The sequence below is a fragment of the Microcebus murinus genome, chromosome 2 (assembly GCF_040939455.1).
Source record: "Microcebus murinus isolate Inina chromosome 2, M.murinus_Inina_mat1.0, whole genome shotgun sequence".
NCBI classification, from domain to species: Eukaryota; Metazoa; Chordata; class Mammalia; order Primates; family Cheirogaleidae; genus Microcebus; species Microcebus murinus.
In genome coordinates, this window is record NC_134105.1 from 41,187,353 (window position 1) to 41,204,987 (window position 17,635).

Sequence of the window (17,635 nt, forward strand, 5' to 3'; positions counted from 1 at the left end):
ATATACTTAATGCCACTGAATTGTACACTTAACCACTTAGGGACCAGCGTTGACTATAGTCGATAGCCACAGATGAATGCACACAGCGACTTTAGCCGACAGGCGCGATATGAAGGCTCACAGCTGAGCATTGACTTTAGCTGACAGCTGTGATATGACTTTTCTAATTTTTCATTTATCAAAATAAAATTGTGAACATTTAAAATTAATATAATGAAAACATATATGTATATGTTATCTATTCTGATTTACATTACAAGTAAAGCTGCCTGTAAAGTAAAACAAGCTTTCAGTGCTTTACAGCTTTCCTTATCACACAAGAGCAAAACGGATTTGTCGTCAATGCACAGCACAAGCTACCGTGCGGACTATGAGTGCTGGCTGTGGGCAAGGTTTCGCAGCCGATGAGCGCCATACCGAAGTGGTTAAAATGGTAAATTTTATGTTACATGTATTTTACCACAGTAAAAAAAGAAGATTCTGTGGATTTATATAGATGTGTGGTAATCTCTCAGGCAGTAGATGTGCTGGATGCTGGAACCTTCGAACACAGAAAGCAGGGCTGCAGCACCCCGACATGGGGCCCCAGGGCTCAAAGCGATGGCACTCAAATGAGTCAAGCTATTCACCAACCTTTTCGGAATTCGGGCACATAATGGTACGTCTTCTCCCCCAGATGGATTAGGAAGTTGGAAAGATTCCCACTGATTGCTATGGCAAAGACCAATGTGGCACATATCCAAAAGGGGCCTGCAAAGGAAACCAGAAAATTCAGAAACAAGAAAATAAAGCAAAAGCCTTTTGATTCTTAGAGAATTATTTCTTATCTCCCTTTCCCTATTCATGTAAGCAAGGGAAAATGAATTTTAGATGTAATCAACACTTGTTAAAGGGAATTTTCTTTCTTTTTTTTTTTTTTTTTAAGACAGTGTCTCGCTTTGTTGCCCAGGCTAGAGTGAGTGCCGTGGCATCAGCCTAGCTCACAGCAACCTCAAACTCCTGGGCTCCAGCAATCCTCCTGCCTCAGTCTCCCGAGTGGCTGGGACTAGAGGCATGTGCCACCATGCCTGGCTAATTTTTTCTATATATATTAGTTGGCCAATTAATTTCTTTCTATTTATAGTAGAGATGGGGTCTCGCTCTTGCTCAGCTGGTTTTGAACTCCTGACCTCGAGCAATCCACCCACCTCGGCCTCCCAGAGTGCTAGGATTACAGGCATGAGCCACTGGTCCCAGCCTGGAATTTTCTTTTTTAAAAGGTCAAAACACAACTCAGTAATTAGTTGCCTTAAATATGGGGTGGGGAGCAGGGATTTGAATCCGAAGGCCAAAACACCTTCCACAATTAGGAGAATAAACACACTGATTTATGTGTAGCTTCTTTTATTGGAAGATCACCAAAAAAAAAAAAAAAACACCAGGCATTTTGTTAAACCTTCTATCAGAATACATGAAGCAAAGATTACTTCCCTTATCCAAGTGCCAAATGTTAATGTCAGAGAAAAATAAGTTAAATCAGACAGGTCTTTTTGCAGCATATGCAAAAGGCAGAGCAAGCAGAACACCTGAGGGCAGAGTTAATTTAATCTACCAGTTCCCCATGATTGTGTTTGACTGTGTTTAAGGCTTGCTTTCTTTTCTTTTCTCTTCTCTTCTCTTCTTTCTTCCTTTCTTTCCTTTCTTTCTTTCCCTCCCTCCCTCCCTCCCTCCCTTCCTTTTTCCTTCCTTCCTTCCTTCCTTCCTTCCTTCCTTCCTTCCTTCCTTCCTTCCTTCCTTCCTTCCTTCCTTCCTTCCTTCTTTCCCTCCCTCCCTTCCTTCCTTCCTTCCTTCCTTCCTTCCTTCCTTCCTTCCTTCCTTCCTTCCTTCCTTCCTTCCTTCCTTCCTTCCTTCCTTCCTTCCTTCCTTTCTTTCTTAATGAAAAATCAATACTCATACAAGTTGTGTTCCAAAGATACAAAAGGGAATATTGAGAACAGCAAGCTTCCCTCCCTCTCTCTGCCCTGGCTCTTCCTTTCCCCTTCCAGAGCTATACACACACACATACACACACACACACACACACACACACACACACATACATATATATACATACATATGTTTTTGTCCATGGTTCCTGGCTTATAGCTCCCATAGCCCTTGTTACAGTAAACAAAATCTCTCTTTCCAACCTTCTCCTGCCCTCCTTTCACCTGCCCAAGGCAGGACTCTAATCTGTGAGTTCTAAGATCCCCATTCCAGAGAGGGTCCTGCCATATACACTGGAGGAAGGAATGCTGACAGAGAGGCCAGGAATCTGAATAGACAGGCCTTGCTGGATTTAGATCATACCCTTTTTGTCCAATCACATTTCTACATGGTTGCCAATCATGCCTATCCAAAGATGTCTTCAAAAAAAGGCCCAAAAGGATAGGATTCGGAGAGCTTCTGGATAGCTGAACAAGTCATGGTTCCTGGAGGGCAATGTACCCCAAGAGGGCATGGAAGCACCATGCCTGCTCCCCCATACCTCTCCCTATGCATCTCTTCATCAATATCCTTTGTAATATCCTTTGTAATGACCAGAAAACATTAAGTGTTTTCCTGAGTTCTGAGAGCTGCTCCAAAAAATTAATTGAACCCAAAGAGGAAGTCATGGGAACCGCAACTTGAAGTCAGTCACTCAGAAGTTCCAGAGGCCCAGACTCACCACTGGTGCCTAAAAGGAGGGGGGCGATCTTGGGGACTGAGCCCTCAACTTGTGGGATCTGATGCTATCTCCAGGTAGACAGTGTCAGAATTCAGTTGGAGGATACCCAGCTGGTGTCCACTGCTTATTGGTGGGGAACCCCCCTCCCCCCCCGACAGTGGTCATGGAAGTATTTTGTGTAGATTGGTGTGAGAGCACAAGAAAAGCACGGTTTGAGTGTTTTCCACAAACACCACTGTAACCAGTTTCTGGTGAATCTTGCCAGAAATATTTTATTCACATATAAGCGAACACATATGTGTGCATGTACACATTTTATACAGATGATAGCATACATACATATCCTGCTATGCACCTTTCTATCTTCACCTTATTATAGCCTAGAGATTCTACTATAGCCATTCATAAAAATCAGTTTAGTCTTTTCTAATGGTTATAAAATATTCCACTGAGTGAATGGGTGCACCACGCTTTGCAAACCCCTTTCATCATTTGTTTGATTTCATGAACACTATCCTTGTCTCTTCCCACCTAAAAAAAGTACTATGTAGAACAAATGTAATTTTTAAATTGAGATATTTTAGTACTTTTATAAATTTCATATTTCAATTTCACTAATATTTTACAATACAGTTTGGGATAATTTAAGGTACCTTTACATATCACAAAATTAAGATAATTATTTATTATCCCAGGAGGGTTGGCTAGCAGAAATAGATTAGTACTTTTCAAAGCCAAGCACTGGCCCCTGAAGGTGGGAAAGAGAACACAAGCCATCAACCGGGATGCTCCAAAGAGTCACCAATATTAGCTTTCCACAAATCGCCTGTTTAATCACTAGACTATAAGCCAGGGGTCCTCAAACTTTTTAAACAGAGGGCCAGTTCACTGTCCCTCAGACTGTTGGAGAATGCGCACTGTGGGCCCAGGAAGAGTCGGCTGCTAAGCGTGATGGGCAGCGGCGGCAAAAACACCCAGAGGGCCGGATAAATGTGCTAGGTGGCCCTCATGTGGCCCACGGGCCGTAGTTTGAGGACACCTGCTGTAAGCTCTGCTGTAGCCAAGGACAAAATCTCACCATAGATTCTGAGTGCCTACCACATAAGAGATGCAAACCAACAAACAAAAACCCCACCAAACCCCCACAACTGAAAAGCTTTATTGAATGAATGAATAAAACTTGACTGTGTGTTATAGATGGGCTGAGATCATCCAAGCAAATGACCATAAGTAGCCAAAATATTAATCTATAATACCTATATAACTAGAAAGCCAAGATTATCATATCCTGTCAGCAATTATTTACTAAGTACCCATGACCTCTTGGCCCCAGGCTAGGTGCTGGAGACACAGTGATGTGCAACAGAGACACAGTCACTGTCTCTCATGCACTCAGGCACACTGCAGAGACAGACAATAAAATATCCAATCTCGAGAGTTTTGAAGATGGAAACACAGGGTGCCCATGGGAGCACACGGGAGGGCACCAAGCCTAGAGAAAGTAGTGTCTAAGCAGGGATCTAAAAAAGAGCAGGAGTTGCCAAATGAAGACTGAAGAGTGGTCCAGGAGGGAACAGCATGAGAAGAGAACCAAGAAGAGAGAACAATTTGAGGCTAAGGATGTTTGAGGTTGGGAGTAGCCAGAGATTGGAGAGATGGGCCAGGATCAGATCATGAAGGGTCTTAGAAGGTCCTGTTGAGGTAGGAATTTATCTTGAGGGCAAAAGAAAGCCTAGAACCTGCAGGTGGTGAGCACCTGCAGTCCCAGCTACTCAGGAGGCTAAGTTGGGAGGATCACTTGAGGCCAAGAGTCCAAAGCTGCAGTGTGCCATGACCTCACCTGTGAATAGCCACTGCACTCCATCCTGGGAAACACAGTGAGACCTCATCTCTTTAAAATAAAAAAAAAAGGAGGCCAGCATGGTGGTTTACACTTGTAATCCTTGTAACTCCTGACCTCAAGCAATCCTCTTGCCTCTACTAAAAATGGAAAAAATTAGGCAGGCATCATGGTATGCACCTATAGTCCCAGCTACTGGGGGTGGGGAGAGGCTGCAGCAAGAGGATACCTGGAGCCCAGGAGGCTGCAGTGAGCTATGATCCCACCACTGCATTCCAGCCTGGGCAACAGAAAGACCCTGCCTCAAAATAAAAAAGCTTTGGTATGAGGAAATATTCACACTGATTTAAAGACTTGTCTAGCATTCTCTGGCTGCACCATGCCCTAAGCCGCCTAACAACCCTGGCACAGGAACAGCTGGAGGAACAATATTTTCAGGTGGTCTGAAATATCAACTCCTGCCTACCATACTATCCCTGTCTGGCTCAATCTCAATAAATCATCCTTTGGCAGAAAACTTTCCTACCACTTAGCATTCTTGTCCCCTTTGCTATTATCCTCTTTCCCTGCTGTTTGCAACCTTCAATGAAGCCCTACTGCTTAAGGACAAAATTCAGATTCCTCAGGCTGATATAAAAAGCTTATGAGATCTGGGCTCTGTAACCTCTCCAGCTACCCCCAGAAGAAGCTTGGACTCTAGAGACACACAACACCCATTCATCGCAGGGCCTGCCATGTTGCTTCACACTGCCTTCTCCCTCTTTCCTGCCAAATTCCTGCTCTTATTATAGGGTGAGGATAGCAGAGAGCCTTAATTTAGTTTGTATTTATAATTAAAAGTTCACGTTATACATTTTTATATTATGAAATATTTCTAACATACAGAGAGACACAACAAATTATTTTTTAAAAACACTGGTGTGTCTATCTTGCCACTTAAAACATTTATTTCGGCCGGGCGCTGTGGCTCACGCCTGTAATCCTAGCTCTCTAGGAGGCCGAGGTGGGTGGATCGTTGGAGCTCAGAAGTTCAAGACCAGCCTGAGCAAGAGCCGAGACCCCGTCTCTACTAAAAATAAATAAATAAATAAATAAATAAATAAATAAAACATTTATTTTTCCTTAGAGACGGGTCTTGTTCTGGTGCCTCTGCTGGAGCACAGTGGTGTGATCATACCTCACTGCAGCCTCAAACTCCTGGGCTCAAGGGCCTACCTCAGCCTCCAAGTAGCTAGGACTACAGGCACATGCTACTATATCCAGCTAATGTTTTTATTTTTTGTAGAGATAGGGTCTCCTTATGTTGCCCAAGCTGGTCTCAAACTCCTGGCCTCAAGCAATCCTCCTGCCTCCGCCTCTCAAACCACTGGGATTACGGGTATGAGCCACCATATCTAGTCTAAAAATCTTTTTAATGTTGTCATACTATTCATATCCTTCTACAACATGCTTTTTTCCCCCATTTACCATTGTTCTGAGATCTATCCATTTATTCATTTAAAAAAACTATAGAAATCCATGTATGAATACACCATAATTATATATCCGCTCTCCTGCTGATGGATATTTTGGTTGTTTCTAAATAATTCTCATTACAAGCAATACTTCTGTAGTAAATAATATTGTTCTGTATGTCATCTTGTACATATGTGAGTTTCTCCAAAAATGTACATCTAGGAGTGAAAATGCTGAATCACAGGATATGAGCATCTTCAAACTGCTCCAATTTGTATACCAATTACATACACACCAGCATCATACAGAAGTTCCCACTGCTCCACATCCTTGACAACACTTAGCATCAATGTTTATGAAATCTGACTTAAAGTCTGTCATTCCTCTGCCCAAGCCCTCCAATGGCTTCTCATTCAAGTAAAAGCCAAAATCTTCCATGTGACTGATGAGACCTTACATAATCTGACCCTCCACACCAGGTGTCCTCAAATTACGGCCCACAGGCCACATGCAGGTGTTTTTGCCCATTTGTTTTTTTACTTCAAAATAAGATACGTGCAGTGTGCATAGGAATTTGTTCATAGTTTTTTTAAACTATAGTCCAGCCCTCCAATGGTCTGAGGGACAGTGAACTGGCATCCTGTTTAAAAAGTTTGAGGACCCCTGCTCCACACTGTCTCTGTGACCTCATCTCCTACTAGGCCCCCTCATTCATTCTCATCCGGTACACTAGTCTCTTCACTGTTTTTTGAACACACCATGCAAGCTCCTACCTCAGGACCTTTGCACTGCTGACCGCTCTGCTTCAAATGCTCTTCCCTTAGGTATCTACATGAATCACTCCCAATTCCTTCATGTCTTTACTCAAAATTCACCTTTTTAAAATTTCAAATTCATCCATCCACACAAACATTTCACGTCCTTCCTGTTTGAAAATTTTCACCTTAGTATTTGTTACTAGAAAACTCTATATTTTACTTTTCTTTGCTTATTGTTAAACTCAATCAATTACAAACTGCCTAAAGGCAGAGGTTTTTCTATTTTCACTGCTGTATCTCTAGTACCTAGAACAGTAAGTGCTCATTGTTTGTTAAATTAATTCAGTGAATGAACTAAAACAAGCCAACTTGTATTAACATAATATGCTTGTTAAAATAACAGGCATAAATAAATACCTTGTTTTAGTTTTTATTTCCCTGATTACAGGTGGGGCTAAGTAGCTTTTCATGTATTTACTGGCCATTGGATTTCCTCTTCCGTAAATTGCCCATTTTCCCCCAGAGTTGCTTGTTTTATTTTTATAGTTTGTAGGAGTTCTAAATATACTCCTGCTTCTCGTCTTTTGTTGGTTATATGCATTGCAAATATTTCCCCTTGCCTGTGGTTTATTTTTTCCTTTGCTTATGGTTTATTTTGTTGTGTAGAAATTTTTAGTTGAAATGTACTCAAATTCATCAATCTTTTCCTTACACTCTGCAGAGACTTTCTCCTAACCACCTTCCTCTAACCCACCCTACAAGGCCTAGTCCTCTCTACTATAAAACACTTCACCTACTTTGTACTTCCTCCTTTTAACCATGTCTATGAGCTAATGAGGCTACCTGTGTCATGGAAAAGAAGCAAGCTCTGGGTTCGAACCCTGGCTTTGTCATGAGAGGCAGCATAGCATAGTTACGAAGAATATGGATTACGAACCATGGTGTTGATTTGAAAACTGAGCTTGGCACTTATTGGCTGTGTAATCTCAGGCAAGTTACTGGATCTCTGTGTGAGTCAGTGTCCTTATCTATAAAATGGGGATAATAATGGTATCTGCCTGATAAAGTTGGGGGTGTCACAAGGTTTAAATTAGTTAATATAGGTTCTGCCCTAATAAAAGAGTCTAGCACATAATAAGCACTACATGCATAGGCTATTATTGTCATTATTACTAACTCTGAAACTATGGACAAGTTACCCTCCTCAAGCCTCAGTTATCTTTTGTAAGATAAGGCTACCTTGGAGTATGGGAATAGTGCTAGTAAAATAGTAAAACAGTGGGGTTTTTTTGGTTTTTTTTTTAAATTAAAATATCTTTAAACTTTTCTCTTTTTTTGTTGTTGTTTTTTTTTTTTAAAGATACATGGACGAAAGTAAAACAGTATTTATCTCCAATGTTGGCAGTTATAAGGTACTCAAGAGATGTTAGTTCTCCTTCTTCTAACTCCTTGGGTCTAGGTACTATGGCCTTATCTTTAAATCCTCAGCCTCTAACACAGGGCCTAGCTAAGTGCCCAAAAACTGTCTGAGCACCTGCTCTGTGCCAAGGCCTCTGCCCGGCACTGAAGGCATGGATTACTGAGACACAGAGTCTGCCCCTCAACAAGTTCTCAGGCTAGAAGAAAGAATGAATGAGATAGCTAGAAAGAGAAAATACCTAGACAACCTTCAGATGAGAGGCATGGGCCAGTACAATGGTTTTCACATCAGGCTCCCTGGAATTCTGGGAATTTCACAAAGCCTGTATTTCAAATCAACATATATAATTGCTTTACTACTTATCATTTATGATTAAGGATTGTATCAATGAACCTCAGTGTCAGATTCCTCATGTGAAACGTGGGGATACTTTGCAAGGGTTTGCTGCAAGAAAGAAATATGACCAAGTACGCATAGTCTCTGGTATATCACCTGGTACACCAATAGCACTTGCTTTCCCCATCAAACACAGGCCACTAGGCCGGGTGCGGTGGCTCACACCTGTAATCCTAGCACTCTGGGAGGCTGAGGCAGGCGGATTGCTCAAGGTCAGGAGTTTGAAACCAGCCTGCAAGAGTGAGACCTTGTCTCTACTATAAATAGAAAGAAATTAATTGGCCAACTAATATATATAGAAAAAATTAGCTGGGGATGGTGGCACATGCCTGTGGTCCTAGCTACTCGGGAGGCTAAGGCACCAGGATCGCTTGAGCCCAGGAGTTTGAGGTTGCTGTGAGCTAGGCTGACGCCATGGCACTCACTCTAGCCTGGGCAACAAAGTGAGACTCTGTCTCAAAAAAACCAAACAAACAGGCCACTGTTGTGGGTGCCCTTTCTTCAGGAGCACTGGGTGGAACTCTGAGTTTTTTCAAACAGTAGGAAGGTCAGGATGACAGCCATCCCTGGCCCAGTTCAGTTTCAGACTTCCAGGGCTGGTGATCACATCCCAAGGGGAGCTAGATCATCTGAGGGCAGAGCTGGAACTCAGCACATCAATGGAAAAGTGTAAGAATACCTTCTCCCCACCACCAAATCCTCCATAAATTAAAATCAACAATCTCCTCTTAGTCAAAGTGACTTAATCTGTCTCAAGTTTGTAATGTCATTTGAAGACTTTTAAAGGACATGCTAGTACTTGTAATTATGGCATTAATATAACACGTAATTGCATCTTCCCAAAATTCTTTGCAAAGGTTGCTACTGAAGCTCAGAAGAGTCAAAATGTTGCACACCCCACTAGCAGTGCAATCCTCCAACTTTCTAGGCAACCCTCACACTCCCCCAAGTTCAACTGAAATATGGTGAAGAATCAAATCAGCACCACACATACCATAGAGATCTGGATTGCTGCGTATATACAATCTCACAAAGTTTTTTCCAGGTATCGGCAAAAGAGACCCTTTAATTCTGTCAAAGACCTGGAAAACAACATAGCGGTGATTCTACTAAAGATTTTTTTTCAAGCTTAACAAATTCAAATTCTACAAAATTGAAATTCAGTCAGAACTTTTATGATAGTATTTTCAAATGCTAATAACCCTTTACTTTTGTAACATCGTGTCCAGTATATAAAGGCTTTCACATTATTTCTGTGGTTTAACCATAGAAGAAACAAGCCTCCATTTCATGTAAGAGGAAAGGTAAAATTGGTTTACAAACCTGGTAAGTGTCCACATCAAAGAATGTTTGATAGTATTCAAATGTCCAGAAGGGGGAGCTTTTCTTCTGTCCAGCAAGTAGCTGTCAGAGGTAAAATAAAACATAATGAACACAGAAGCAATTTTCTAATTCCAACTGCAGAGAGAGAGGGGGAGGGAGGGAGCTGATCTAATGGAAAATCAAAACATATGAAACACCAGGCTCTTCCGCATCTATTAACGATTCTGAAATAGCCAACACTCAACTCTCAGCCTAATAAAAAAACAAGCATCAGTTTTTTTAAAGTCACACCAAAAGGGTTCAAATTCTGGTCTCTCTACTGAGGGGAGCTTCAGCAAATCCAGACACTAGACTCCTCTTAGGCTTAGCTCCCTTATCGAAATAAAGTACATCTGGGAACCTATATTCAGGGCAACCTGAATCTACTCTGCCAGGTTGCAGTCTTCAAACTTGGCCCAAATAAATTCTCTACTTACATTAAAAACAAACGAACAAAAATATAGCTAACAAGATCTACCTCATAGGATTATAGGGCAGACTGGATTCAATAGTATACAGAATATGTATTACGTACAATAACATATACACATACACACATCCATAAAAGCAGTCAGTATACATGTGTTTTCCTCCTCCATCCGTCCAAGATCCTTCCTACTATTGCCTCCTAAATTCTTAAAAATCTGACATACTGACTCACTCAGTACTAAAAATATTACTGCTCTGACAAAACACCAAAATTCCGATTTAGAAGAGGAATCTGAGGAGGGCCATGCCCATCCCAACAGCACAGCTCCGCAACAGCAGAATGCAGGCCCTATGCCAGGAATCGTGACTGCCACCTTCAAAATCCGAAGAACATTCATACAGCAAAAGTACACGTGGACTCTGAGCAGCTCTGCAGAAGGGCAGGTGCTGTGGGAAGATATTCTTTGCTCATTATTAAAGAAAAAAATTTCACAATTCAAGTCCAACAGTGGCAGCTGCTGCCTTACATGGTAGTGAACGGCGTGTTTCTGGAGGTATTCAAGTGTTTTCTTTCTGACACACCAAGGACAGCATTAATATCTTCGGAGAGAGGCTGAAATGGAGGACCTGAAGGTTCTTTCCAACTTTAATACTACAAGATATTGGACATGGGCCGGGCATGGTGGCTCATGCCTGTAATCCTAGCTCTCTGGGAGGCCAAGGCAGGTGGATAGTTTGAGCTCAGGAGTTTAAAACCAACCTGAGCAAGAGCGAGACCCCGTCTCTACTATAAATAGAAAGAAATTAATTGGCCAACTAATATACATAGAAAAAATTAGCCGGGCATGGTGGCACATGCCTGTAGTCCCAGCTACTAGGGAGGCTGGAGGCAAAAGGATCGCTTGAGCCCAGGAGTTTGAGGTTGCTGTGAACTAGGCTGACACCACGGCACTCACTCTAGCCTGGACAACAAAGTGAGACTCTGTCTCAAAAAAAAAAAAAAAAAAAAATCAGTGAATTTAAGTGGCTAAAAAAAAAAAAAAAAAGATATTGGACATGGGAGCCCCACATTCCATAAGCGGGGCTCTCTGTCCTACCATCCCAGGTCCCTCTGCAAGTGTGCTTCCCATGGACAACTATGAGCTGTCTGCCTGCCTGTTTCCCCCACTAAGGCAGGGGTCATGTGTCACTTACCTTTGTAGTGTCCCTGCCTGGCACTGTACCTGGCACATGATAGATAGTGAATAAAGGCATAAATAAGCCTTAAAAATTTTTTTAAAAAATTCAAAAACAAGTTCAAACCTCAGTTTTGTCAGAGTCATCATTTCCCAGTAACTCATCATCCTCTTCTCTCCCTGAGCCCCTTAGGGATCCTGGCTGATGTTTAGGGGTTTCATGAGGATCCTCAATGCTTATCGTGGTGGCATCTGGGTTTGCTGCTAGAGAAGTGGCTGCATCACCAAATTCTGAAATCAATTAGAGCACAAGGACCTCAGAAATCTCACCCAGACAAGATATGCTATACTGTTAATTTAACGACAAGCTGTTACAACATTAACTTTGCTGCAGACCCCACTTGATACAAACGGCAAAAGGTCTGAAAAAAATGTCATCTGGAAATCAATCTGACATAGAAAAATGATTATGAAAACAACAGAATTTGGAGTCAGATCTGGATTTTAGTTCTGGCTCAGCTTACTAACTACATGAGCCTGAGTAGTTAACTTAACCTCTATAAACCTCAGTGTTCTCATCTATACAATGGGGAGAATAATATTTATTTTAAGGAATTTAAGGAGAGTTAGGAAGATTAAGTAAATTCCTAAACTTCTCCTCTTTGATTCAAGTTCAAAATTTTAATGGATTTCATTTTTCCAGTAAGTCCATGTAATCACTATAGAAAACACAGGGACAAAAGCGAATGTGGAAATCATAGAGTAAAAATCATTCTTAGTCCCATCACATAATGGCAAACTATTAATATTTTGGTATAGTTCCTTTTCTTTGCATAGTGAGATTCATGCCAGTGATGATCATCCATTTATTCAACAAATATTTACTGCATGCTTACAGTATGCCAAGTACCGATCTAGGATGTGATAATACAAAATAAACAATTTTACATCCTGCTTTGTCTACTGAGGATTACATATAAAAATGAATTTGTCATATTATAACAGTCTCTAAAATGATCATTTATGTGACTGTGGAATATTCCTTTGGTGAAGATTTTATTACAAATACACAAGAAATATGTCTGTGTAGAGAAAGTTTTGGGGGAGCATAACCTTAGAATTAACACCTACCACTGTGATCACTAAGTCCAAGGGTGCAAACCATTTTCAAGGCTCTTGAATCACACTGCTAAACTGCTTTCCAAAAGAACCTTATCGATTTATGTCCACCAGCAGTGACTGAGATTTCCTGTCTCTGAGCATCCTAACATACTTTATTTAGCTGCTCTTGAATAAAAGTAAAGGCAGCTCTGAACCTTTGAAGGCCTAAGAAAGAGTACCAGCGGGACACCATTATAACACTACAAGCATGGCACAAATCCTAGCAGTAGGATGGGGCTCTTGGATAACTGAGCTCATTCTCATTGCCTTTCAGTTGTGTGAATGGTTTTATACAGAAAACTAGAGTGACTGAAATCAATCAAGTGGCTAATCTGTAACAATTACTGAAGCCTTAGTTGCCAATGCCGGGGCTGTTTAAGCAGCTTGAGGCTCTAGAGTGAGATAGTCCTTACCTTGGTAAGGCTCTAACACTCAGTAGCTCCACGACCTTGGGCAAATTACTCCGTATCTCTGAGTCTCTGTTTCTTCAACTATAAGGTATAGGTAATACCTACCGCACAGAGAGATTGTAAGGATGATACAATAAAAATTGTTATAGCTACCACTTATTGACTGGATATGACACTGACATTTAAAAAGATGGTCACAACTTTGCCAGAGGGAATCAGACCAAGGAAGATACACTTAAGTCACATATTTAAAAAGCAGTGGTTTACGAGGGTGAAGGGCATGCCAGCAGGAAGAACAGAGAGTGCCACTTTAGAAGTGCAAAGGTCAATACTCATCTAGTTGATGAGATCAGGAAAGGCTTCTTGGAGAAGATGCCACATGAGAGGATGGCCAGCAGTGCGGGGGATGGCATATCATGCAACAAGATGGGAATAAGCAAGTCCCAGAAGATAGGAAGTATGTCCCATGTTAGAGGGACAGCAGATGGAATAGTTTGATTGGAAAGTAAGGTGTGTATATCTCTAACATGGTGACTCTTCACAAACTCTGCTCTGTGTTGGTTATTCCTATCCACCTCAGCTCCTTGAGAGCAAGACTGGTACGTGTCTTATTTCTGCCATCAGCATTCTCTGCTTCTACATCCTGGAATATCCTAAGCTAGCTTTTGCTTCTGTTTCTTTCCTGAATCAATGCCTTCCACCAGAAAGTTCCTGAATTCTACTTTTTCATTTAATACTACCATTCCTTATCAATGAAGCCTTCCATGACCCCCATAGCATCCTGCGTTCTTTTCTAACGACCAAAGTCCTTAATATAGTTTATAAAGCCCTGTATAAATTGTCACCTGCCTCCTCTCAAGCTTCACCTTGTGTCAGCCTCTCCCACCACCTGTGATCTGGAACACAGGCCTTCTTTCAATCCTTTGAGAAAAAAAAAAAAAAGCAAACTTCCTCCCTCCGCAGGGACTTTGCATGTGCTGTTCTCTACACTTGAACTTTCTCACACTATACCCCTAGATAGGGTGGCCAAGGAAGGCCTCTCTAATGAGGTGAGATTTGAACAAGCACAGGAACAAGCCATGCGGCTGCATGGAGGAGGAATGTCCCAAACAGAAAGATGGCACAAAAGCTCCAAGCTGTGAGTGTACTTGGACATAAGAGGAATAGTGACAGGCTTGTGTGGCTGGACCAGAGAGAGGACCAGAGCAGCAGAAGATGAAATCAGAGGCAGCAGATTATGTGGGGGGCTCCTAAGCCACAGAAAGGGCTCTGGCTTTCACTCCTAGTGACATGGGAGCCACCAGAAGGTTTTTAAAGAATGACATGATCTGACTTAGTTTTAAAAGGATTACTCTGCCTGCAAAGTACAGGCTGTAGAGGAGTAAGGAAGGAAGCAGGAAGACTAGTAGGAAAAAAGGGCTATAATTCAGACAAAAGGTGATGGTGACCTTGAATATAGTAGGAAGAGAGGTAAAGGTGGTGAGAAGTGGTCAGACACTAGATGAATTTTGAAGATGGAGCTGATAGTACTTGCCAATAAAGTAAATTTCTCTTTAAATATCATATCTCCTCCTCAGATATTAGAGAGCATAAGCTGTGACACCAGCTGGGTTCAAATTGGGTTTGAACCCAATTGCCTGGTTCAAATCCTGGGTTCAAATCCTGGTTTTACCACTCACTGTGTGACGATTAGACAAATCATTTAATTTTTGTGTGTCAGTCTCCTTGGTAAAACAAGGAGAATAAAATAACTATTTAATAAAGTTGACATAAGGATTAAGTGAGTCATTTATAAAGCACTTAGAACAGTGCCTGACATATAGTAAGTGCTACGTAAGTGTTTATAAAATAAATAAGCATCTCAATCCCTAGTCTACATCAGGTTCTGGGTTCTAAGTACTAATATCGCCCTGAACTTTTCCTCCAGTACTTTTATAGTTTGCATAATAGGTTTATATTTCTTTTTTTAAAAAACTTATGAGTTATTTCTGGCATTTTCTTCTTTAAATTTTTAAAATTTTATTTATTATGGGTACACAATAGTTATATATCTTTATAGGGTACATGTGATATTTTGATACAGGCATACAATGTAAATTAATCAAATCAGGGTAATTGGGGTATCCATCACCTCAGGCATCTATCATTTCTTTGTGTTAAGAACATTCCAATTCTATTCCTTTAGTTATTTTAAAGTATACCCTAACTTATTGTTGATTATAGTCCCTTTGTTTTACTATCAAATATTGTTCATCCTATCTATCAAACTATATTTTTGCACCCATTAACCATACCCACTTTATTCTCCCCATCCCTGCTACCCTTCCCAGCCTCTGGTATCCATCACTATAGATATATATTTAAATGATCATTTAATATATGAATTCCCCCTCCCCATGAAATTGAGAGCTTCATAGGGAAGAAATACTATTTGGGCTAGGTGCAATAGCTCACACCTGTAATCCCAATACTTTGGGAGACCAAGGCAGGTGGATTGCTTGAGCCCAGGAGTTAGAGGGGCTGCAGTGAGCTATGATCATGCCACTGCACTCCAGCCTGGGCAACAGAGCAAGACACTGTCTTAAAAAAAAAAAAAAAAGAAACAAAGAAACAAAGAATGTAAGAGAGAAAGAAAGAGACAGAAACTGTTTTGTTCTCTCTTCTATCCCTCATAGAACAATTGTCTGGTTCATGGTTGCACTCATGAGATACTTATGGATTCAATGAAAGAATGATCTGATCACATTTCCTAATTATCTTTTCACACTTTTATCTACTCTACCAGTGTATAAACTTCATCTTTTTATCTCTAGTATCCAGTACAGTTCTAAACATAAAGTAGGTGCTCAACTAAAGCAGGAACCGTATAAACATTTTCTGTAATCATTGTACTAAATTTATGATACCCATTACCAATCTGAAGGGTTATTTGGCAAAAAAAGAACAGCTAGTGTGTACAAACAGGAAAAATCTGGGTGTGGCCAGTCTTTCACTAAGATGTTTGAAATAATATTCTTTAATGGAGAAGGCAGGACAGCAATGAAAATATGTTGCTGTGACTGAGAAAACAGTATCATAAAGATAAAGGTGGGCACCCAACTGATGTACCTTCAAACTGCAAGTCATCTACAGCTGCCATTCAGCCAGTGGTCTTCTCCCAATTTTGAGAAAGAAAATTTGCAGGGGTCTAAAAGGAAAAAATAAGTAAATATAATAGGATAACGGAATAAAATATCCACAAACAAATCTTATTTCAGTGTTAGAAATGGTATTGCTTTTCCTTGCCTCCTTTTTCAGTGGGGTTTGATAGGTTTATACAAAGATAACCACTAAGCATCAGATAATATCAAAACTATTATAAAGACACTAACCTCATGGGTCCAGAGGTTTCAATCAATCTCACTCACTGTGTGAATGTTTAAAGACCAGGCGCAACCTGGAGACTGAAGGATGAGGAAGGAGAGGCTGAGGTTTGAGAGAGGTGATGGAGGCAGTGAAGAACAAAGATAGTTCAGCCTAGCCAGTGGTTAAGGGCACAGGCTCTGGGATCAGACAGACCTGGGCTTGATTCCCGATTCTGCTGCCTCTTTGCTGTGTGTGCGCTCCTTGGTACCTCCGTTTCCTCATCTGTAAAATGGGTTCATAATGGTACCTACTCATACAGTGTGGGGCCATTAAATGAGACAGTGCGTGTAAGGCGCTTAGCGCAGAGCCAGGCAATTAGTAGGCGCTGGAGTGTTGGCGACCCTGCAGCCTGGGACACGGGGCAGCAGAGGCAGTGTTTCAGGGAGAGGAGCTGGGCCGCAGCGGCCCGGGCGGGCAGGAGACCCCGAGTCCCTTCAGCCCTGGACTGGCCCCACAAATCTGGCCGCCTCACCTCGCGGGGCTCGGCGTCCAGCGGGTCCCCGGAAGGCTCGAGGCTTGGACGCTCCCCGCAGGTGCTGGTCCAGCCGAGTTGCCGGAAGCAGGAGATCCGGGGGGGCGGGACTTCTCCGCCTCCTCCGGGCAGAGCCCCGCCTTCTTAAAGAGGTCGCCGCTCCCAGAGAGGGCGCTCCCAGAGACCCCTGCGGGCGGCGGGGACCCTTCCAGCTCTGCCCTCCGCTGGCGGAGACCCGCGGTTTTATGTTTTGGGGTTTTTTTTTAAGAGGGAGTTCTTCCTCAGTCGCTCTGGCTGGAGTGCAGCGGTGCGGTCACTGCTCACAGCAATGTCGACCTCTAGCGGGCTGAAGCGACCGTCCCGCCTCGGCCTCGGGAGTAGCTGGGACCTCAGACCTCGGGTTCTTAAAGAGACAGGCGCGGCGGACGGAATGGCGGGGCGCTGTGCGGGCTGCCTGCGCTCGCCCCGCTCCCGGAAGCGCAGAGAATTCTCTAGGGTTTGGGCTTTTCTTAATGTTTGTTTATACCTCATTTCTTACGGAAATATAAAATAGGGTAATGAAAGACAGTAGTGAAATGGGGAAAAAGTCAGCCGAGCCTTCAGTCCCTCGGTTTCTTTCGGACATTAAAATGGAAACAGTGAGGGAGTGCTTGAGTCATTACATTG

The 17,635-nt window shown here is 42.1% G+C and overlaps 1 protein-coding gene across 6 annotated transcripts in view; it reads right to left on the reverse strand.

The window, feature by feature from the left end:
* YIPF1 (Yip1 domain family member 1) overlaps positions 1-17,094 on the reverse strand; it is a 37,640-nt gene extending 20,546 nt beyond the window's left edge. For 2 of the 6 annotated variants that reach the window (XR_001157020.3, XM_012776309.2), the window contains exons 1-6: positions 16,970-17,094; positions 16,201-16,279; positions 11,649-11,812; positions 9,879-9,959; positions 9,550-9,637; positions 634-750 (exon numbers count right to left, since the gene is read on the reverse strand). Coding sequence is in view for 1 of the 6 variants with exons in the window: in XM_012776309.2 (XP_012631763.1) it covers positions 634-750; positions 9,550-9,637; positions 9,879-9,959; positions 11,649-11,812; positions 16,201-16,231 (481 nt within the window). In the remaining 5 variants the exon portion in view is untranslated. Of the gene's footprint in view, positions 1-633; positions 751-9,549; positions 9,638-9,878; positions 9,960-11,648; positions 11,813-16,200; positions 16,280-16,463; positions 16,536-16,650; positions 16,720-16,969 lie in introns of all 6 variants that reach the window. The other 4 variants (XR_012915436.1, XR_001157022.3, XR_001157023.3 and 1 more) reach the window with 4 other exon arrangements.
* Between the last annotated feature and the right edge of the window lie 541 nt (positions 17,095-17,635).